At 43.7% G+C, this 24,801-nt stretch overlaps 1 protein-coding gene across 1 annotated transcript in view; it reads right to left on the reverse strand.

Moving 5' to 3' along the window:
- Positions 1-20,894, reverse strand: part of XPO4 (exportin 4) — an 83,448-nt gene extending 62,554 nt beyond the window's left edge. The window contains exon 1 of the mRNA XM_048294828.1: positions 20,756-20,894. Within this exon, the coding sequence (XP_048150785.1) occupies positions 20,756-20,836 (81 nt within the window). The 5' untranslated portion in view covers positions 20,837-20,894. The remainder of the gene's footprint in view (positions 1-20,755) is intronic.
- Positions 20,895-24,801: the final 3,907 nt, after the last annotated feature.

Here is a 24,801-nt window from a genome sequence, read left to right on the forward strand (position 1 = left end):
TGGGTGGTGATAGGCTGCTTTTTTTCAGTACCAGTTATCATTTAAGGTGCATTTAATCTACAGCCTCTGTTGCTGTGCAGTGCCTGGGAATAAATTTTAAGTCTCAAGGAACACACAGCTCTTTCCCAAAGATACAGCATGAGAACTAAGAATCAAATTTCTTGAGACAAGTGACTTATTTTAGTAACTTTCTGCTACCAAAAGGAGAGGTCCTATTCCTTTCTTGGTCCCAACTGCATGGTCTTGTTACCTCTTTGCATGATACTTTCTATCACCTAGTCCACAAAAGAAAAAGAGGATAGAGGTGAAATCCAGGGGCAAGGGGAATGAACATTTGTTACCCTAACAAACATCAAAAACCCAGACAAGTGCCAGAGCCAGTTGCAACGATGGGGAGAAAAGGCGTGGAGAGACATTTCCCTTTCAACACTACTGACCTTGCAGCTCACAGCTCTGCAGTCTCATGAAGCCCCACTAACTATAGCCATGTTAGAACAAATTCTTTGGGTGCGACAAAGCATAACTTTTTGCAAGCCTGGGGTCATTTATATTCACATCCTTAGAGCAAGAAGACCAAATCAGGGCTACCTGATCCAAAAACTATTTTTGCATTAACACATTATATTTAAGCTTGCCATACAGAGATCCTATCTGTTTTCACTGTTCTGTAATACTTTAGGGCACTTTCAGGGATATCAGCTTCAAACTATTGGCACCACTGAAAAAACAACCAGAGAAGTAAAGTTTTACAGGAAATACTTCCTTTATGCTTATAATAACTAGAAAATAGACCTCTTGCTTTATATTATTTTAACTCTTTTACTTCTCTGAAGTCCAGTTACAGAAGACCTTTGACACCTTGGAAAGGCATATGGCACATCATATTCCTGTATTAATTTTTAAAATAACAATAACTTAATAATATGTTACAAACTTTGACTCTCAAAACTGTCCAGAACAGACAAGCGCAACAGTTAAGGTTTGAACTGTAAAGCCACCAGAGGGAGCTTAAAGCTCACAGTCTACTGCCTTCACTGCATTCAGACAATATTCATCTGTACAATGAAAGTAAAGCCCAGCTAATTTTTGCTTTAAGAAAAGGCCAGCATACGCACATTCTGTGGAAATTTCATATTATAAGAACACTGGCTTAGTAAGCCCAAGAGCCCTGTACCCTCCTGCCAGCACCTCCTTGGCACAATAGGGTTAGAAACGTACCCAAGGCATTCATCATGTTTGGAAGGTCCCCTAGAACACATACATCCATTCACTGTTTTCTTTCTAATGGTCTCCTTCAAACTCTTCTCTACTATCCAACTAACAAGGAATTAAAAAACAGTAAGGTAATGAGCAGGCTCTTTTGGCATATTGAAACCATTTGCAGCTATATCACTTTTCTTCCTATACTGTCTGACATTACCTCTAATACCCATTTGTTCACTCTTTTGCCCTGCCAGTTATGTATAAAAACTTCTCCAGGACAATGATCATCTTTCTGATTTTAGCATAACAAGCTACTGCCCCATAAGAAGAGAGTTCCTATATGACACGGTATTATAAATAAAATTACAACCTTTTAGCTACCAAGGCTGTCTGGATACAGAAAAGGACCAGAAGCAGCAGTGCCCACAAACAGGATCCAGCAGGACTACTGTTTCAAATGGCAGCTATCCACTCAAAGGAAAGAGATTGAAATAAGTCAAGACTAGAAACACTGTAGCAGACTAGCACTAATACTTGCAGGACCACTACACTCATCTGAAAGCCTGGCCGACTAATAAGAAAGTAATGTAACTGCAGAAGACAGAAGACCAACTGGAAAGTACACACATGACTAGGAAACATCTGTTGATGTACATGTGGAAAGAATAAGGGCTTTAGGATTTTTTTATTTTCAATAGAAATAGTTAGATGTATACAGAGGAACTGAACCTACACATATGTATTCAGAAACATCTGCTCTGTACAAGCATTTCCTACCTCAGTAACATACCTTTTAAAAATATAATGTAATGATGACTTACTTGCTAGGATGGAAAGTGCCAAGAAATTAAGGTAATAGATGACAAAAGAAGCAAACAGGTTGCAAATACAAGATGTTCATTAAGACTAAAGTTGAAGTCGCTGTGTATCTGCCACTAACTGGCTGAAGAAGTAACACCACATCCACACTTGAAGTCTGCTTTTTTAGCTCCTTCCTCTTATTTGAAAACACTTTTTGCTTTAAAAAAATAAAAGCATCAAATTCCACCCTCCCAAGTGATTCTGTTCAGGCAGTTTCATGTCAATCATCACAGATCTACAAAATACAACTTTTTTTGATCATATATTAGAAGTTACATTATTTTCTTAATGGTTTTAGACCACAGAATAGAATTGCAGGATCCCATAAAAGTTTGAACTGGAAGGGAACTTTAAAGGCCATCTAGAACAACCCCTTGCCATGGGCAAAGACACTTTCACCTTCCACCCAATCAGGGTGCTCAGAGCCCCATCCAATTTGGCCTTGAACATTTCCAGGGATGGGGCACCCACAACTTCTCTGGACAACCTGTGCCAGTTCCTCACCACCCTCATTGTAAAAAATTTCTATCTTCTTACAAGGCCAATAAAAAAATACTGAATTGGCTCCTGACTATGAATCTTGACCTCTTCAATATCTTCAACGCCTCGATTGTTTAGAAGTTTCTTCTAATATCATTGTGCATCCCAGAGAATATTACTTATTGCTTACTTAAGACACTGACAGTATCTTAAAAGTAACAACTTCTACCATTCAAGTGACAACATTATTATTAAAATCAATAATGGAGTAGTTTTTTATTTAAATATTTAGTTAACCAGCTTGCATTGCTACTTCGGCATCATAATTTTACTAAGAAAAATCCTGGCCATGATCAAATATAAACATAACTAAGGATGGGGTGAGCAGCATTCATTCCTTGCAGGAAAAAAAACTTGCTAAGACAAATTTCGATTTTTCACTTTTGCTATGGCAAGACAGCACTGAATACAACCAAAGTTAGCACCTTTCTACAATTACACTGGGGGAAATCTGCAAATTACCATGTCACAAAGAACAGTCATGCACTCCTCCAGACTTTGCTTCTTGGGAGAACATGGAGAGAGTACGCTGGAATGTTTTAAGCTGACACCCACAGTATTCCCACCTACAAAAAAGGTCCCCTATGAACAGTACAGCCTAAACACTAGTAGGATTATGGAAAGGCAAACATGCCTACTAAGAGAATTTTCTTGGTTTAAAAAAAAAAAAAAGGATCAAATTGCTTGTACCTGCTAGTACTAAAGCCAAGTAGGAGCCCTTCTTGCCAAAGGCAATGTTTATGTCTGCAAGTGAAGTACATTACAAACTTGACAAGGGCAGAAACAAAAATCTGATACTTCTACTGAAGTGTGACTTCATAAAATTCACCACAAACTCTCCAAATCTTGCCTTCCTCACAGTTAAAAGGTACAATAAAACTGTTCCCAAACTCTGGTCTGTGGGCCACTCTTGGCTTATGAAAACCCAGTTAAAGACATTCTTGTTCTTCACAATGGCATCTAGACTCTGCTGCAGAGAGCCTGGAAACCCAACAGGGAAAGCTTAGGAAACAGATCTCTATCGATGCACAGGGATAAGCAAAAGCTACCACAGATGGCAATGGCACTGCTGGGTCTGGACTTTGCTGACAGCCACCATCAGGCAAGACACGCTCAGAGAAGCAAGGAATAAAGGAAGCCCAGATGGCTTGCCAACATGTCCCAGCAGGCAGGGAAGCCTAGTAATAGTGAGGCATATGCAAAGGAGAAACATCATGAGTGAACTTGAGAAGCATGTGCAGGGGAACACCATGTGATGGTGATAACATAGCTGAGGAGTACAGGCAAAAATAGAAGGAGAAAGAGAAAAAAAGGGAAAAAGTAATCAACACAAGGGCAAGCAACCATTTTTAACTAGTGCACGTACTGCATTTAGGACAGCTAAATATATAACTCCACCCATGTAAGCAATTGTTATAGCTGCAACATAACTAAATAATCAAATGTCATTCAATTTTAAATTACTGGGCTATTCTACCAAGAAGACCAAAACGCACTAAAAACCGATTTCTGTATCTTAAATAACAAAAATACCTTGAAAGAATTACTTCCCAAAATAGTTCTGCTGTATAAGCAACTTATACAAAAGAATCAGACTCTCAGAATAAGGAGATTTCCAAGTTTAACTCTACCAAAGTCATATCAAGCAACATCCCCCAAGACTGCATTGCCCTGACTTCTGTGGAGTCAAGCCATAACAAGTTTCCATTCCAGTTTTAGCAGTAACACTTTTCAAGTGTTTCAAATAAGCTTTTTCCTACAATATATCACAACACCCTCAAAAACTGTCACTTGTCTTAATAAAGTAGCTAATCCAAGAGATTAAAGGGACAGGTCAGGCACAGAGAACTGGACTATTAGCCACACTTTTGTTCTTAGACATTCACCCTACTTATCTAGCAGACACTGATACCGAATGATGCAAGGATGGCTGGTCCTCTCATGAAGCAGATGTCATGAGCCAGCAATTCAGACTAGATGAAGATGCTCAGCTCTGCAGCGTTTGGCAACTGCTTTACATGTGGATCAGACATTACTTGGGCACAAGGCCAGAAGACATTTAGACAACTGGTATCAAAAGCAGCTTCTGCTGTCCCAGTCAGGTCTGTCATGGCATGACTTCCTTGCTTTGAGTAATAGTTACTACAGAAAACTTAGCTAGCATAAAAAACATCTCCAACTACGTTCCAATGACTTCCTTTACACTTACCTTTTGGAACAATCATTTAAATTACAGCAGTAACTCATCTTCCAATTTAAAAGATACTCAAGATTATTTCTGAAGATTGGTAAGAAAGATGCAATAAATAACTTCCAATCAGACCTGCACTAGAGACAACATGGTAGAGATGCAAGACTTTCTGAACAAAAACTTTCGTTGATTGTTTAAAAAAAAACTTCCTTAAAAGTAATTATGACTTGAATTACTTAAACCCCAGAGTGCCCAGCATTTTTCAGTATATATTTGGAACAAATGTGTGACTGCTGGTGGAATTGCATCCTACACACCTACTCACTCACATCTTGCTTTCATGACGAAACTTAACAATAGGGAAAAAAGAGCTATTTTTTTCACATCAGCTTTTGCTTTGTATTTTTAAGCTGAAATATGTTATTAAGTCTTTTGCAAGTAAAACAGGAGACAAATTGTGGTTTGTAATAAGAGCTATTCTCAGTTTGGTAATGGTCTTATATAAGATACTATACATATACATTAATTGACTAACGAGCCAAAGTAAATCATTACCATCAGTAACAAAACATTTTCTGAGATAAGACTTCTCTCCAAGGCAAGCAACAAACACTACTGAGATTTTATTTCTCTGCTAACCATTTGGTCTACAAATATAGATTATTACAGGCTCTCCACTGAAATTGCCCTTCATTTATGTGCACAACACACTTCAGATACATGACTTTGCGGCAACCACACTGCAGAGAACTGGATACAAAAAGGTCAAAGTGCCCTTACAACAACTACACTCACACTAGCCTCAAGTCCTGCTCTCCTGTTTCCTTTCATTGTGTAAAGGCAAAATCTTCCTGTTAAGAGATGGGAGATTTAGCAGAAAATAACCCCCCATGCATTCTAGTAACTCCTCAGGTATCACAGGGGCTGGTGGTGGCTGGCCTTAAATTCTGAGTGATAGCCAATTTGGCAACACCATCCTCTGACCATCTCCTGGAGCTGGAGTGAGCTTGGCCTCCTTATCCTGAAGCAAGAAAGAGAAGACTTGATGGAAATGAACCAAAGCTCTCCTCAGCTCCCACCAATTCCAGCTGCTTCTCTCTTTTCACACAAGGAGGCAAGATACTCGGGTACTGGGTGGAAAGGAGTCTCACCATCAACACACACCACAAACTTCATTGCAAGGTGGACTATCTGCATGACAGGTCCTGGTTCTCCAGCAAGAGACAGGATTCTAGCCTATCCACACCCTCCAAAATCCTGATTGCAACTTGATCATAAGATTCAAGTAGCTCACCCCGGTATTGCTCATTTCTGTGCCTATAAGACAGCACAGACATCACTTTTAAAAAAGTGCCAGGATAGTTACAGTGAATTTCAATACAAAGTTTGAAGTAAAGAAAGAACCATTGTGATCCCTCTTCTACTACACAGGAGAACATAATAATGCTGGTAATGGCAATAGTCATCTTCCAAAGTTCATAACTTGAGATGTACTAATACATGAGCCCTTTATCAGGCTCTCTATACATTAAACACAGTCAGCATCTGCTCTCCTTCTGTAAGAGAAACTTTTATATTGTGTGTGAAGAAGTGTCTTATACTATCTATTTTTTCCTATTGTCCAATTTCAAATTATACTTGCTGAAAGAACAGCTATAACCACCCACTGCTGTAAGGGTGGCATTACTTTTACTTGCATGTAGCCTTCTACAGTAAGCATATGAAGTGGAGTGAGACATCACAGGGATAAACCCCATGCACCTCACATACAGACCCCAAAACACAATTCAAAAGCCATCACCACATGAAATATTTAAACTGAGAGAGTGATAAATTTTGGGTTCTGAGCATTTTAGGCTTTGACTCCTATCAAAAAGGCATTTCCTCCCACCAAGCTGAGAAAGAAAGGCAGGCATACAGGGCAGCCAGTTTCCCTGCCAAAATTCAGAGTTTAGCACTTCCTCTACCATCAATCTTGTTAAAATGTCAAAATCATTTTGTCCTATCATAATTATTTAGGAAGAGTTGATTAAAAGCAAGATAGGGCAGTTTTTAAAGTTGATCTAAATTTGATTTGGAAAACTCCTTTGGGTTTATTGTACTTTCAAAATGGCATGGCCTAGAACACCTACCTTTATTAATGGCTTTTAACTGTTAGGGCATTAATGAAAACTTACAGACACAAGTCAAACACACACAAAGTACAATATCTGAATCATGTAAGAAAACAGATAAGATACAGACAGATACAAGGTACAGGTAAGAAATTACAGTTTCGCAAAAAAGAGAAGCAGAATAGAGGCCAGAGGAGGAAGTTCATCATCTGCGTTAGGTGGAAGATAAGAAAGCCAAGTGAAATTGTGAAATTGAAATTAATTTTGTGAAGAGAATAACATCTTTCACTCAAACCCAGGAAAAATTATGAACTTTCACTGAACACACCTAGAAAAAGGTCCTTCCCCATTTTGCCCATACTGGGAAACAGCAAAAATCCATCTAGTGTTGTACGTAGTTGAGACAGTAAGTGTCTTCTACTTTTACCTTGTTTCATCACTTTTTTCCACTCTTGCAAATACAGCCTGAACAATGATATTGAAGAAGTTACACATCTCCGTATTCATCCTCCAATATGAGCAGGATGGCTCATATTGGAGGATGAATACAGGAGAGCAGACACACAACGTGTATTTTGAGAAAACCTCTTCTAGACAGGAGTTTATTATTACAAAGTTGGGGTTTTTAAATTCTATATAGAAACATTTTGGGGTTTCATTTAGAAGATGCAATTTTTAGGACTCCCTTAAAGTGAGTGCCTGAGTTCACTCTAAGAAACCTGCACAAATTAGCCAAGTCTCAAGTTCTGAACAGTCACAGGGCTCCATATATTCAGGCTTCACTGAAAAATGATCTTGAAGAAATGTGGTCATAATTATATATTCTATTCTCACCACTATTAGAGGGAATATTACTGTAAAATGAACAGGAGACTAGCTCCAGAAACAATACTGTCATTTCTCTTGATATTAGAATTCAATATTTATATATTCCCCACTAAACAATTCATTATCCTGAAGCTACCCAACATCTGTTCCTAATCCCACTTAAAACAACCTCACAAAATAAAGGGTTTGCAGCTTACCCTCCCTAATTCTCTCAGAAAGAAGCACAGTTGTTTTTCTGCTTGGGCTTTGGTGGTTCTTGTTGACAGGTGAGGAAAGCACTATTCATACTCTCATCACCAGAGAGGAGTGTGCCTGTTTTGTAAACTTATTTGCACATTTCCTCAATAACAATGCAAGATGTAGCCATCTGGGAAGCTACCAAGACTATGGTTGAAAGAGAAGTCAAACAGCAGCAACATTATTAGCAAAATAAACAGCAGAAGCTGGTGACCTAAGAGATTAAAAAGCTAAACTAAATGTGAACAGTTAAGACCTTGATGAAAAACAAAACAATGACGCAGAAAAAATGCAAAGTTCTCCATGCACCTAAGATCAGTGAAGGTTAATGTAACGCTTTTCAGCCACTGCTTCAACAAGACACAATTCAGCTTTAAGGCACCTAGTATCAAACCAGCAGCTAGCTCCAAAGGGGGAAACACATTCCTTCCCCCCCGCCCAGGGCCGCAGTCCTGTGCAACAGAGATACAGGCTCCCACTTGGGGATCTCCAGTTCCTGTATACACATATCTACATAGAGATGCTGCGGAGACATCCTCATTAAATCTACCAGTGACAAATGCTTGTGGCAGTGACAACGTGGCTTTTAGATGAGGGGTGTAACATAAGAGGAAACCAACTGAGCTGTAAGGCAAAATCCAGAAGAGGCAGGCAGGGTCTGCCAGCACAAACAGCAACTCATCATGGCAAGATGATTGAGCAACTGACTTAAGGGATCATGTGAATGCCAGGACCACCAATACAAGACCATGCTGCGGCAGATCAGTTTTGGGGAAGTTAATAACAAAACCTTGTTATGAACTTGAAGACCACCTATTTGCAGAGCCAAACAAAACAAGCAAAAGGAGAAGAGCCTTTGCTGCTTGCCCAAGGCAGAGAAGTGACGCATGTAGATGTTGGGCCAGAAAGGATGACACTTGATCCCACATCACCAGCTTGGATACCTTCCACCTGTCCCCAGACATGCAGTGCACAGAGATGTGACGTCTCTTGTGCTGCCACAAGATACAGGTGGCAGTTCTGCTGTAACTCATCAATGAGCACATCAATGAGCCAGTGTGGTTTGTGCTCATACAATTGTTTCTGCTGCTTATTAGCTCTGATACTGCTTGCGTGCCATCACCAATGCCACAATTAATGATAGTTGGAACATTGTTTCACACTAATAAAGGAAGGTATAACTGACTGTTGGTTATCATTCAATTGCACCACTGATCTACGAGCAAACCAATGCTTAAGTCCCAGAGCCACAGATGCTCTGCGGCACAAGTCAGTGCACCAGCCTCTGGAGTACACACAGCTACTGGATTTTCACACTCCATGTTAATGATACTGCAACTCATTATTTGAATTCTACAAACTGCCCCTGCCCTCCTTCACACACTCTTGGAGCAAAAACCTATGTAGCCAGGATATTTACTTGTGATGTGAAAGAGGCAAATTCAAGATTCCTTCAAAGCAGCCTGAAGAAGTAGTTGAACATGGCTCAATCACTTCCTGCTGTCTTAAAAGCTATCAAGTTACCCATTTCGGAAAGACTGGAAATACAAAGTTGAGGAACATACCACTCACTCCAATACAATACCATGCAGCTTTTCTGCAGCTCTTCCAAGGAACAGATTTCAAAACACATTTGTGAAGGATGCTGGTATTATTATTTTCCATCATTACAACAGGATCCTAGTCTAAGTCGACAGTAACGAAGAGAGGCTGCCTCTCCAAAACTCCAAGGCTGTGGTGCCTGGAGATCTTCCTCTCTTTCCAGCCATGTTAATTCCTTTCCGCCCCTAGACACACATTATTATCCTGTGCTAGCTTTGGCAAGTGGCAAGTCCTTCCGACAGCCAGTCCAGCTCACTAGCCCAGAAGTTAATCAATCCAGCAAAAAGACAAGTAATGTTTTTTCTCTGCCACTCAGTGTTAGGCTAGTTTAGGCTCCTGTGAAAATATAGCCTATGTCTGCAACACACTTACAAAGCTTGGGACTGCAGATGTTCTTCACTTTGGCCAAGGTTTTTGAAATCCCAGGGACCACCATCATAAACTGCAAAATTCCATGGCAAAACACCTTTCTGCACTTCATCAATTTCACAGCCACAGATTAATTATATAAAGCCTTCAAGAGCCCTGGCATAAGGCATATTTTTAACACTACCACAGCTGCGCCTCTAGCATTTTGCACAGCTGCACATAACACAGCTGGCCTGTATGACAATGAAGACCGAAATTCATAATTTCAGCACAAATCATGATATACCTTTAGTCTTTCTTCATATTCACTTTTGTAGTTCTGTAAATTTTGAATTTGGTAGGCACCCTTAAACCAACTTATCTGACTTACAAAGCAACACAAGCAAAAACCTTCATTCACTTGCTCCTACATTAACTTAAATAACTTTTACCGTATTTTCCACTAAAAAAAAATCAGTCTTGATTTGAAAAGAAAGAGAAATGTATATGCTAATTCCTAAGACGTTAAACAACATAATTTGACCAAAATTTCTTACAGGAGCATAGGCAAGCTCTCTTATCTCAGTCAAGGCAGTAGAATTGTCTCTAATGCAACACAGTGAAAATTACTGTAATTAAAAGACTCTTTTCTCCCTGCATTCACTTCCCAATCTAGTTCACTATGCAACCACTCAGGTGGGTGTACTATTATCCTATGTTTTGGCAGAACCAAAGACAGCACTGTACAGCAGCCACTCATGGTTATGTCTCTGAAGTAGGAAAGTTTGGGGTTTTCCTTTTTGGGAAACAGGAAAGAGGAAGAAGAGGGACTATTTAAAAAATATCCTCCTGTCAGTTTTCCTTCATTCCCACAAATCCCTATCTGAACAACCACTCCCTATTCAACAAGATGTTTTGGACTTTAAAGTCCAAAGGACCAATGTCTCCTACAGCTCAGATCTGATACCTTGCCTTGTACACCACATCTCCCAGCACATAGGTGGGTTTATGCCACTCACACACCCCACGACACATCAAAATTGCAGAGATCTTATGTACACCTAACTCAGACAGACTTTTTAGAATCAAAACACTGTCAGAAACTGACGAAAAGGAATATTTTACTTATCTGCTTGTGACAGGATCAGTTAAACTTAATAATCAAGAGGATTTCTTCCACCCCTCCATAGGGAAAGCTGTTAATTAACTAATGAACACAGATTAACATAACAACGATAAGACTCTTAGGAAGCAGGTTAAAGTGAAAACAGCAGTAGGTAGTGCCTGAAGAAGAATTATCCAGATGGAGTTATGGACTAATGAAGCACCCCAGCAGATGAATGTAGAAGCAAGCACACAGTATTTACATCAACTACTCAGAACAAAATATAGAAATATGCCAATGTAATGGTGACATGTCAAATGGGTGTGAAACATATTGATTCGAAAAGACAAATACTCCCCCTGTGAAACAGGGGGAATAAACCCGAAGCATGCAGAATCCCATTTCACTAGATTTTCACTTCATCAAACACAATGTTTACTTCTCAAAGATATCAGAATCTCTATCAGTTCTCACTTCTCTAATCTCAATTCTTCACCTTAGTACAGATATGCTTCATGCACATTTATTCTCAGCTCCCAGGTAAGAGTTTCACTAGCACAGTGCACACTGCATGTACTTACCTCCCAGGCCGTAATCTGAACTGTGTGCCTGTAAAATGCACCAACCATACCAGTTCTTAAGCAAAAGAAGAAAAAACTATACATATATATGATGGATTCTTAAGTTACTCAGTACTGCCCCAAAAAAAGAACTGGATGGCTTGGGTATGGTTTTCTGAAAACATCACCTTGCTGCTCTGAAGCAATAAAGAAAAGTACAATGTTAAGTACTATTAGGAAAGGAATACAGAAGAATATCAAAAATTTACAACCATCTAAAATCCTCAAGTACCTACATCACAAAAGAATTTAGTTCTGGTCAGTTCATTCAAATACAATATCATAAATCTAAAAAAATTACAGAGGGATGATTTGATGTATGGGGGACTATCCCACATGAAAAAAATGACAAGACCCTCCAGTTTAGCTAAGAGATGACTGGAGTGTGAAATACAATAGAAAATTATAAAAAATCACAAAGGATACTGTAGAAGAAAAATCAGAACACTTTATAGGTATTTCTCATAATTTAAGAATTATTATCAAACAGCAGGCTTCACTCAACTATATTGTGTTTTTCCAAAGACACTTCTAAACCCCATTACATTCAGACAAGCATGTATATATATACAGAGAGGGAGAGAGAGAGGCACTAAATAATATACATAAAAACTAAAAGAAAAAAAAGCATTCCAAAAACAACTGGACACATTTGAGGAAGAAAAACAACGATAACACATCAAGCTTTTCAAATTGCTAATTCAAATAAGGTAAAGTGTCCACTAGTGAAAGGATTATCCTTACTTTTCAGACCTTCTCTATATCAGCAGCTAGAGGCCACCACTGGAAAAAACTCATCTGAGCAGATGTTTTGCCTATTCCAGACATAATATAGCACACATCCTGCTTGTTTTATGGGTGACAACTTGGAGGACTTTCACAAATCTTCTCAGCATTGGAATGATTCATTTGTCTGATTTCTTCCAACAGGCAACCTGCCATAACAAAAGCAGAGCTAGTCCATTTCTCCCTTTCACCCTTACTATGAGCCATGTTTCACAGTCTGAAAAACTGCCTCACAATGAAGACAAATTGCAACAAGAAACTGAACTTCCTTGTGGAATAAGGATTGTCATGGCCCTTGTGGAAGACAGACTGGCTGGTTATGTCAAGATGTGAGATGGAGAAGAATTGATGAGGCTGATTCAGGAAAACCACAAGCTAAGCCACTTGTTCATCTTGCACCTGAGCTTGAGCAAGGATTAACAACTGAATGATGTCTGGGCTGAAGCAGAGGGCCCACAGCCCAGTGTTGTCTCAGTGAGGTGCAGAAAAGCACCCACGTCTCTGTGCCAGCCCTCAGCCTCACTGCCCCTTCACCGTGCACAGCAAGCCTTGGTTCAGATCTGTTCCTCTGAGGAGACAATAACGGGAATAAAGATCTGGTGAAGGTCTGATGGCTGCCACTGCTGCCCCAGACGTGTGGAGGAGCATACTGAAGTTCCACAGTGCTGCCTTTTTTCAGCCACAAGTTAGGTAGCTCAGTTTGATGAAGGTAATCAACGACCCTCATTATCCTTGTTTACATATTAAAAACCACACCTACCAATATGAAGATAAGAAAACAGATGTCCCCCTACCCCACGTCTATGATGGCAGCAACAGGCAGCCAATGATTTTTGACTACAGTCATTCACCCATTTGTCCAAGTATAAAATTGATATTTGAACTCCTCCACTATAGGAGGACAAGAACACAACCCCACACTGCAGACAAATCGATGGGCTTGCTCATCTCCCCTCCCCAAGGCAGGCATAACTCTGCATTAAGATTTGTGTCTCTGTGTTGGAGCTTACCTGGGAACACTTGTACACAGAGTTATGCACTTATATTTTGCAGGTCTAATGCAGTTATCAGCAATCTAACAAGAATTGTAATCTGCTGCTTCAATAAACCAGACTATTCATGACTCCACAACCATGAAAGTTCTTATTCAATGTGACCAGACTTTAGTGCCTAACTGGTTATAAATGAGAAATTAAGCCTACCTGCACCCAGCTGTTGCAGTGGGGATACTGCAACACGCATATATCAAACCAGGAGTCCCGTGGAAAGGAAATATATATGGACAGACAGATTCTTGCTAGCTGTTTCAGAGATGTTTATTTCTCCAGCCGCATGGCCGGAGCTCTGCCCAGGAACTGTTCCAGTCACGGGACCAAGGGTCCTTCTGCCCGCGCAGGGAACACAAACCAACCAATGGGAACGAGGCTGAGCAGGGACAGGAAACCCCGTGTCTGTGCCCTCAGGGCCCCTCTCCCAGGGCTACACGGCAGGGGAGGGACCCCAACACCTCACCCGTTTTATTTTAATAAAAGGAGAATGAAAACAACTGGATATACATAACAAGAACAGTTTCAAAACAAAACAAGCCACCCTCCTGAGTCTTTAAATGTCCAAACAGATTCTGTGGAACATCTTAGGGCTGACAGAAGGGAGACAGAACTCTGAGCATGCTTTGTGGGGAAACTGAGGCAGGAGAGGGTTTAACTTCTTCCCTCCCCCTTTTCATCCCCCACTCGGCATTGGAAAGGGATTTTTGGGGAAACAATTGGCAAAAGCATGGTTTTGTGAGGGAAACCATGGATGAAAAAACGGATTGGGAATACACTGGGGGTAATAGGACATAGGGTAAAAGGGAAAGGTGGGATTAGGAAAGGGAAACTGTAGGGGGGGCTTACAATAGAGATACTGTCTAACATGACTACGGTTTTTTGCATATATACTGCCTTTTACAGAAACACCATCAGGCCCAGTGACCTGCGATGCTTGTAACCCTTTTCTCCCTAGTACAATATTAAATTCCACCACCTCTCCATCTCCCAAGCTTGGGATGCATTTTTCAGGGTTATTCTTTTTAATAGCAGTTCTATGCACGAATATGTCTTGCTGGTTGTCACACCTTGTTATAAAACCATAATTTTGCTTAACATTATACCATTTTACTATCCCTAAGGTCTTAGTTACTATGATCTTTTCCTTTTTCCGAGTGGCTGCTGTTTTCTGTCTCGCTGCGTCTTTGCTCTCTCCTTCGGTCGCTCCCATGTTGGAATTGTCGGAGCTGCTGGTGCCTGCGCGCTCTTCCCGGGGTCGCGTTCGGGGCCGTGCGGGCCGGGCCGGGCCGTGCCGCTCAGTTCTCCGTGCGTCGCCTCCTCTGGTCGCAGCTTCGCTGCCGCTGCCGGGCGCTGCACCCACGTCTCGGCCGGGCCCCCGAGCGACGACTCCCCCGCGCCCTGCTCCAGCGCGCGTCTCGGCTGGGCGCGGCTCCGCTCCACCGCCACCGCCGCCAGCCGCTGCCCGCGCGCCGCCCCTCTCAGTCGGGCGTTCCCGGGGCTCGCTCCACCACGCGCTGCACGGGGCCGTGCGGGTCCCGCCGGGTCCCGCCGCTCCTCGCTCCGCCACCGACACTGCGGCTCGCGTGGCTCCGCCCGCGCGCGGGAACTGCCTCGCTGCTGCTCGCAGAGCGCTTGGCGCACGTGGCCTGGGCCGCACGGTCCCTGCGCCACGCTTCCCTTCGCCAGGACACAGCTGACATTGCTCAACAGTCTCGGTAACTAAATAATATTCACGAAAATATTCTTCCATCGGCATATATTTTGACTCCAGTATTAACTGTGTCCAAACGGTTTTCCAAAAGCCCTTGGTAAGAATTAAATCCCAAGAAACATAGAAAAAGTTCTTAAACAACCATGCCAGGAAGTGTTTCAGTTCTTTTTGAGCTTGAATCAAGCTAAAATTTACAAATCGTTGTTCAAGAATCATTTTAAGTTTAAGATAAATGTCCATATGCGGCTCTGAGAGCCAAGAGTCTTCCCACGGTTCCTCCATAGTTTAGATATGGAATAGCAAAGCAAAACCAAGAAGAGGAATCCAAAGTCTCCAGGGTTTACTCACACAATTCAGTCGCTTAGGGATCGGGGATCGTTCTGCCCGCATTCTCCACCATTTGTTGCAGTGGGGATACTGCAACACGCATATATCAAACCAGGAGTCCCGTGGAAAGGAAATATATATGGACAGACAGATTCTTGCTAGCTGTTTCAGAGATGTTTATTTCTCCAGCCGCATGGCCGGAGCTCTGCCCAGGAACTGTTCCAGTCACGGGACCAAGGGTCCTTCTGCCCGCGCAGGGAACACAAACCAACCAATGGGAACGAGGCTGAGCAGGGACAGGGAAACCCCGTGTCTGTGCCCTCAGGGCCCCTCTCCCAGGGCTACAGGCAGGGGAGGGACCCCAACACCCAGCTCCTCTGATCTCTGAGGAATAGCTAGAAGATAAGGGAGTTTATTTTCTGACAATTTCATACGCTTACCGCAACAGCCCTGATCTCCAAGAAAGGTAGGCCAAAAAGAGCCAGCCATACAAACTGTCATGGTTGATGGTATAAACAATCTGGTCTTACTAATGTGGTCTCTCATGCTCTTATTCTGTAAGCTTATTTGAAGCTCTGAAAGTGAAGTTTGTATGACTACTGTCACACTACCCAACTTCAGCCTGAAATATCCCTCAGAATAGCAGGATAAATCACAAACTAAGTGGTAGCCTGAGAAGGTGGTGATGTGAGAATCCACATCACCCCACGCACACACCCAACACCCACCCTTCGAAACAGACCACAGTCAAAGCAGAACATTTACAAACTTTTAAAAATGGAATTCTTCTGCAAAAGCCTTTGCTCAAATGTTCTTTGCACCTTCCAAGAGCCACACCACACAGAATAGCCTAACAGGGACCTCTGGACCTACTTCGCTCAATCCCCTGCCCAAAAAGGAACTCATTTCAAAGTTAGATCAGGTTGTTCAGGGACTTGTTTGGTCAAGTATTAAACATCTCCAAAGACAGGAGATCCTATAGCCTCTCCACACAGTCTGCTCCACTGCCTTCACCAATCACACTTAATGTGATTTTTTTTTTGTCTTCTCTCCAGCTGGAATGTTCCTTTCTGAAACTTGTAACCTCTTCTCTTTCAGTGTGCACCTCTAAGTGAAGTCTGGCATTTCTAATATCAGGAGAGTCTGAGTTAGCAAGTAAATTGTACAGTGAAGGTATATTATACACTTGAGCCAACCTGACAGCTCACTGCTAACAGGAGCAGACCAGCCCTGTACATGTCCAACAATCTAATTTCAGTGCCCCTGTGCTAGCTCTGCAACCTAAATGGCTGCACAGATAGCCAATACATCTTGCTAACCTGACAGAAATCCATTCTCTTGTTTAATTACTATGTCATCTCAGCAATATTAATATCTTCTGCACAGGGTCACAAGAGAGAAAGCAGAGCTGCAGGTAGAACAGAGCACCCCTTTTTGGAGGGAGCTGTGGTGAACAAGCAATAACCTGTGAATTTACATTTAGGTGTCAGAGAATATCATATGCTAGAGAATTTCAACCTGCTTTAATAAACAATCAGCAATAACTACATGGTGTTAGGCATGCTTCCTACTTCATCCTCTCACTTCTGGGACGAAATTTACATTACTTTCCTTAATAATACAACCAATGTCTTCTCTAATCCATGAAGACGGCTATTAGAACAGTGCTTAGCTAGTACTAATTATATTTGGCATTAATTACCACCTGAGCTAAACAGAACATAATAGATAGGAGCTACATGGTCAGGGGACACCATGCCAGTAGGAAATGGAGGGGGAGTAAATTAATTCAGTTCATACAGATGTTGGTGCATGGTCTTACTAAGCCAAAGTCACATGGGCCAAAGGTGGATACCAGACTGTGGCACTGAAAAACTTCACAGCAAAGCACTAATGGGGATCTTAGTTCAAGTAAACACCATGTAGCTTTACTGGAAAGGAATTACATACCCAATTTTTTATTGCAAATACTTTTACACACATTAAAGAAAGTTGTCACAGTACTAGCCTTCAAAGTCTTATTTGGCAGCTAATGACAACATAAGTTTCATCTTTTATAACAACTCTTCAATTATACCAAATTCCAATTCTTTTTCAAATTAAGCCTTTTGAATGTGAGCTACCTCTAACCTGTTGAAAGGCATTACTGGTAACAAAGGAAAAGCATTTCTATGCAGCTGTAGAAGAGCTTGGTGAGAGAAAAGATTGAGCGTTTCCAGTTTTCAAACACGGCACACCATGGCTTGTAAAGTCCGTAAAGATCAGCAACTTAGAAGATCAGAACTTAGGCATACTTTATCTGATATCTAAAAAGTAATTTTCCAAAGGAAAACTCAACTAACCCAGAGCAATGGAAAAAAAAAAAAAAAAGAAAATACCTATCAACGATTTAGAGAGTTCACACTAATCCATACTTATCCTCAAAGAAAGTTAATTAAACACATTCAGGTCTTTTTATTAGCATGCCATTATTCTCCTCAAGGCTCAATATTTCAATTTGAAATCAAGACAAGTATCCAGTAAACCACCACCACTCCCTGCTCTGTGTTTTGAAATGCTGAAACAACTTTGATGCATCCCTAGCCATCTGTATTTTGCAAGGATTGCTACTGTCTCAGCTTTGACAGACTGTCACAAGAAAACCTTACTGAATCCCTCCACAGCTCCCTGCCCAGTTAAAACCTTCTGCCATCTATTGTCAGACCATTCACAGCTCTGTCCTTTCCCATTGCTTCGGGTACGGCTCCACTGCAAGGTGCCCACCTTAACTCATGACCTCCAACACTAGCACCAGGTTCATCACCCTCCACCCCACAAGTCCTCAGATTTTTACACAAATACCTTCCTAAGTCATCCCAGAAGTTTGCTTGATCAGTTCACCCCTCCCATTTGTCACACAGAGATAATTTCCTGCCCTCATCCCCAAGCAGACCTTTTACAATACAGTGCAGTCCCCTGGCTAAATGAAATTCAGATCATCACTGTCCAGGTGCAGTCCTGAAACACAATTAGGCCCCTCTTTTTGCACAGTTGCTAATGAGACAGAACAGGAGCAGGACTCATAACTCTTTCAGTCTCTGGGGTCTCACGTCCACCTTTGTGAAGTACCTGCTGAGCTGCACTCCGCTCCTGCATCCCTCCAAAGACTCGATGATTTTTGAGAAGGAACACAGAGCAATAACTCTAAACAGTTCTCACAACTCTTCCACAGCCAACCCTGCTTAAAACCTGATTCTGGGTCCTCACCCTCATGGATAGCTTTAGTGAATATCTCTGCTTCATGCAGCTTCCTCGGTAAGAGCCATCTAACTAATTATTCTCAGTTTACTGTTGTCTATGAAACTTCCAAAAATCAGCTGTGAAAAAGAAATAGAAGAAGAAAAAGCTGAATACCACAACAAGTCAGGTTTCATACTGTCAGAGCCTGTGGGGAGGAAGGTAGAAATTCAACAAGGATCCTAACATCCATGTGCTTGCAGACCCAAAATGTATTTTTACCAGCAAGTTCAGCAACTATTCTTCAACAGAAGCACAAACACTACCATAAGAGGCCTGCACCTTTTCACTGTATTAAGATTTTTATTTAATTCAACTCCGTAAGTTGCTTTTCCCTCTCTGTGTTAGCAGAGCTATGCTAGGGAAACAATGCCCACACAAGTTACATTTAGTCTTCAAGCACAGATGCAAGGCTTTGGAGGTGCCACTCCACATGCTATCAGTTTGATACTGAAAACTACTTAACCACCAGCTTCATTCCATACACGTGTTCTGTTACACAGTAATACTTACTAGCGATTTTCCTTATGCAGTCAAACTCTCCTGGTAATTACTGCATTTGTGTTATTTTTGAAACAGAGATACGTACACCTTACCAGAACATCTAACAATCTACACAGACATGTTTTGTACAGCATGCCTGAATCCAAAGCAGCTCAAAGCTTGAAACCCATCACTGGTGGCATACTTTGAGAAGTATTTTTCTAAAAGGACTAGTGCTTGCTGCCAGGCTATTTACCTTTACTGTCCTGCTTGGAAACACATCAGTGTTTTTCAGGCTTTGACCTCACAAACATACATGTTTTGATGGAACACCCAGGAGTAAAGCCGATCACCTCTCACTTTACAGTCAGGCTACTTCAGCAAGACATTAAAACACAATCGTTCAGGTTTTGGTCATTGATTAATTATTGATATCAGAAAAACTTTGCTACTATTTCTTTGGCTCCTTTGAAAGCCCATTAATATCAACACCTTACAAACTTTATTTCTGTCCGAATCACTTTTTGGTAAGATAAATTCAGTGGGGAAGACTTTCAGCTAGACATGTATAGAAGATCTTCAATAAAGATCTGTAAACTATACCTCCCAACACAGAGCTTTTCATTCAAACAAGGCTTCTACAAGAATGCAAAACTAGGATGTTTTAACACCAATGGTCACTACCGGTATCCAGCTCCATCGCACTTCTGATCTTTGCCATATGGGCTTGCTTTTCCACGCAGTTAGGAAAACAAGATAACACACACTCAGCAGGGACATTTAATTGATAATAAACAGATCAAGTGCGAAGCAGCACTAATGGCTTTGCTTCAAGGCGGCAGCACCATGAGTCTCTGGCTCCTCGGTGCTCCTCCACTTAAAGGAAAACTCTGGAACCAGATCGCGCCACTCCCGAGGCCGCTTCCGAACTGGCCACGGCGCCTCGCTGCCCGCGCTGGGCTGGGGACGGGCGCGACCTCCCGCCGTTCCTCCGTCGCCGCGGGAGGTGCCCGGGGCCCCGGCCCCGGGAGAGAGGGAGGGAGAGTTGCTCACTGGCAACTTCGGCGAGGGACTCGGCGGCGGACGGTGGCGGTGCGGGGGCTCGGGGACGGACACGCCGCAGCCGGGGCGGGCAGCGCGGGCAGCCGGCAGAGCCTGCCGGGGGCGGCGGGGAGCGGGCGGCACATGGAGGAGCGGCGCGGCATGCGCGGCGGGGCCGGCCCCAGCTGCGGGGGCCACAGGGACGAGCCGGCGCGGCGGCGGAGGGACAGGAAGGGAGGGAGGGAGCCCGGCCGAAAGGAGAGCGAGAGGGGGCGGCGGAGGCGACGCGCCCCGGCGGGCTGCGCCCCGAGCCCATCGCCCGAGGGGCGAGGGCAGCGGGAGCGGAGGCGGGGAGGGGAGAGGGGTCCGGCGCGGCCGCCCCATCGGGGGCGAGGCGGCGCTCCGGGCGCGGCGGTGCCGCCGCCCGCCTCACCATGAGCACTTTGGCCGCGTTCTCCAACTGGGCGATCACCTCGGGGGCGCCCCCCGCCGCCGCGGCCACCGCCGCCATCATGGTCTCTCTTCAATGACGCGCCATGCGCTGCATTCTGGGGCGAGGCGGCCGCGCGGCCAATCCCGGTCCGGCCCGGCCCCGCCGCGGAAGCGAAGCGGCGGCGCCGCCGCAGCACCGCGACCGCCGGGCTGGGTCAGCGCCCGCCCCGCGCGCCTCCCTCCCGCCTGCCCGGCCCGGCCCCTCCCCTCACGCCCCTCCCGGCCGCCTCCGGGGCGGGCCCGGCCCGCAGCACGCGGCGGGACCTCCCGAGCCGCGGGGCGGGGCCGCCGCTGCTCCCCGCCGGTCGCAGGTCGCTGCACGTGCCCGGCGCGCAGGTTGTTAGGGGGTGGAAGGGACCTCTGGAGATCATCCGGTCCAACCCTCCTGCCAAGCCAGGGTCACCTAGAGCAGGTTGCACAGGAACCCGTCCAGATGGGTTTGGAATGTCTCCAGAGAGGGAGACTCCACAACCACCCTGGGCAGCTTGTACCAGTGCTCTGCCACCCTCCATGGGAAGAAATCCTTCCTCATGTTGAGGTGGGACTTGTGTATTCAAGTGTGGCCATTGCTCCTCGTCCTGTTGCTGGGCACCACCGAAAAGAGCCTGGCACCGTCCCCTTGGCACCTGCCGTGGAGACTTACAGGCACTTCCTTGTGCTTCCCAATGAGCTCAGGTGCCGGCGCGGCTGCAGGCACTGGGTGCTGGCAGTCCCTTGTGCGTAGCAGTGCTTGCAGATCTGTGGTGGGATGAGAAGCTGAGTTTATAAAATATAGCTTAGAAAATGATGGAGAGGGGAGAGGGTAGCCAGCGTCTTTACAAATGAACTGGTTTACAGCAGACAAAAAAAAAAAAAAAAAAAAAAAAAAAGCCAATGTTTAAAACTGTTCTAAAACACACTTTTCCCCCCTTATAACCACCATCTGGAGCTCCTTTCATGATACTGGTTGTGACTTACAAGACAGTGTCAACTCTGAAATATATGCTGAAGAGAACATCGTTGTGCACCCATAGGAGCAAAAGGACTCTCAGATTGTGCCCTCACTGGCATTTCATTTTTCACTGGCATTTGCCTTTTAAGCAAATCTGATGGTTTCCACTTCAGTTTGCACACTGGAGCAGACTTGGAGCTTTGATACCTTCAGATGAAGCCAAAATGGAAGATCTGCAACTGTCAAGGAGGCCAGATCCCCTTCAGAGCACATCCCTCACAGTGCAGAGCACTGAGCACCATCAGCTGTTTTGTTCCCCTGAACCCACTGGACCACTCTGCCCTTAACAGGCAGGTGATTCTAGCCGTAGTTCTCCCAGCCTTGGGGAGGCATTAGCTGACCTCAAGTGCTGAATTTATGCAAGGTTTGGAGTGTATCAGCCAACTGAGCAGGCTGATAGGAGTGTTGAATGCCTGTAGACTGTTCACGTAATCTGAGTGTAAGTGGACAATGTTTCCATGCAGGTGATACAATGTAATAGCCAAAGGCGGAAGAAGGAATCAAGGAAACGAATGACAGCAAGAAATCCATCTTTCCTAGTCCAAAGAAAAATGCAAGTATTTTTCTCCTAAGAAATGACAGCTGCCAATGCTGAAGAGGGCATGGCAGTGCTTATGACTAGACAAGTTTAAAACTAGCAATAGAACCATGTAAGTGATTGATTGTGGGGTAAAACCTAGGAGGTAATGTAATTCATGCTAGAATATTACATGCATTTCAGGGTAACGTTCAACTTCAAAGTTGAAATGTGGAGAGATCAGCAGGGCTGAACTGAAAGGAGGGATGAATATACAACAGTCAGAGATGGAGCAGTTTGAAGGTAGTGAGAGTGTGACAACACACTTAAGCCCTGGAGTGTGTTAATTGGGCAAACAGTGCAATGTACAATGAGTCTCAGTGAAACAAGAGCTAAAGACTTAGAAGTTAGAAGACAACAAAGAGGTAAAATGTCAAAAAATCCCTGAAAGGTATGAAAAAAACTATTTTAAAGAATTCTGTGTTCAGTAAAGGACTGCTTCAGTCCTTTTTTTCTGTATTTGTAACTTGTATTCAAAATGAGATTCTTCAACAACTTTTTCAGCATGCTCAAAGGTCCTTCATTCTCCTGTGGCCTTGTGTGTTTAGCAGCACACTTGAATAGCCATGAAAGCAATAGAAGTAGTATTTTTCAGGTTGGGAGGACTCAAGTGGTCCCTACACACACCATCTCTTTCTTCAGCCTTCTGATCAAGTTGCTTAGGGCTTTTTTCAGCAGGGTCTTGAAAACCTCCAAGAATGGAGAGTGAATGACTCTCTGGGCAACCATGTCAATGCTTAATTGGTGTCATGGTGACCTCTTTTTCCACTTAAATCAGAATGTCCTCATGTCACTGTTACCTCTCATCCTGCTGCTGTGCACCTCAGTAGAGAGTGTTCCTGCATTTTCTTGATAATCTCAGGTACTGGAAGAAAACTCTTGGGTTCCCTTTCAAGCCTTGGGTTCACTTTCAACCCAAGAAAACTCTTGGGTTGCCTTTCAACTGGATGCAGTTCCCTCACCCTTTCCTCAGAGGGCATGTGCTCCCACCCCCACACCAACTTGACTGCCCTCAGCTGCACTCACTGCAATTTGTCAACTTCTTTCTTGTAGTGCAGGCCTGAGAGTGTAATGTGGTTTTCCAGACGTGATGTAACAAGTGCTGAGTAAAGAGGACTAGTACTTCTTTTGATCTACTGGCTGCATGCCTGTAAAAACAAACTAATACATCTCTGTAAAGGTAGCCTTGCTCACTGCTGTGGTGTTCTGCTCACTTATGTTTAGCTTGGTTCCTGTCAGGCCAAGAAAAGTTCATGGCTGGGCCTTAACTGCCCTGACACCCTCACCTGGGACTTTAGCATGTGCAGTGCTGTAGGTTTGCCTGTGCCAAGTCCGGTCTCCTCTCATTGTGGCTCATCAGTTGTATTTCCTCAATGGACCTATGTATTATATAGCCTTGTTTTCAACCCTTTCTCCTGCATGGACCTTTACTCTGACTCTGTCTTCTACTGTTTCTGGCTTCACTTTCTGTCTGGACTCTGGACATGACTCATTATCTTGCCTTGTCTTGAACTCTCAAGCAGACCTGTCACCACTCCAGCCCTACCCAAATCCTATGGAACTGCACCCTGGTTGGTGAGAGCACTGCCCTGCCGGTCCTGTGGTCAACCTCAGCTTATTCATCCTCATGGAGTGGCCCTGCTCATGCTGTCCTTGCCACAGTCCACCAGGATCTCCAGATTCCCACTTCGGTCAGACTTCAGCCTATACTCCTGTAGTGGTTATTCCATTTTAGGTAAGGTATGACACCACAGGATCCATCTCTCACTTCCCTGAACAGGCATAGTGGTTTGATCAATCTGTATCTATCCCTTCTGCCCTGAAGTTGTCTATTTGTGCACACTTTAGCATGTTCATTAAATCCACTCTTCTTTCACAAGATGGTATGATACGTGCAGACAAAACCATGCATTTTGCCATATCATCATCAGGTATATCTTGTCCTCATTTTGAGTGGGAGGACTGAGTGGAGTAATCTTCAGTAAAAATTACATGTTCAAGTATAGAATGAGGGCTTTGGTGGATCGATGCCGTGTTTATTCCAGAGGGTCCCTCGTGGAGACGCTTAGGCAGCACTCTGCCAGCACCTACGCGTGCACACGATCTCACCTTCGCAGGTGGTTGTGAACAGCCGCTCACACACACAGTCTGTGCATGAACCAGAGATGAAGAGGCGAGAGGGGTTCTCTGCCTGCAATTCCGAGGTGTTCAATGGCAGCACACCCGAAGGGAACAGAGGCAAGAAGAACCCCGAACTGAACGCCCACACTGGTTTTATCCTGAAAGCTCCCAAAGGCGGGCAGAGCATCCAAAACCAATAGTCTGAGAGTTAGGGGGCAGAGGCAAGGTTGAATGGCATAGTAGGGGCCAATGGGAAAAGGGATGGGAGGGGAGAGAGGGCCAGGGACCAGAAGGATCT

Source organism: Corvus hawaiiensis, chromosome 2 (genome assembly GCF_020740725.1).
Source record: "Corvus hawaiiensis isolate bCorHaw1 chromosome 2, bCorHaw1.pri.cur, whole genome shotgun sequence".
Taxonomy (NCBI): Eukaryota; Metazoa; Chordata; class Aves; order Passeriformes; family Corvidae; genus Corvus; species Corvus hawaiiensis.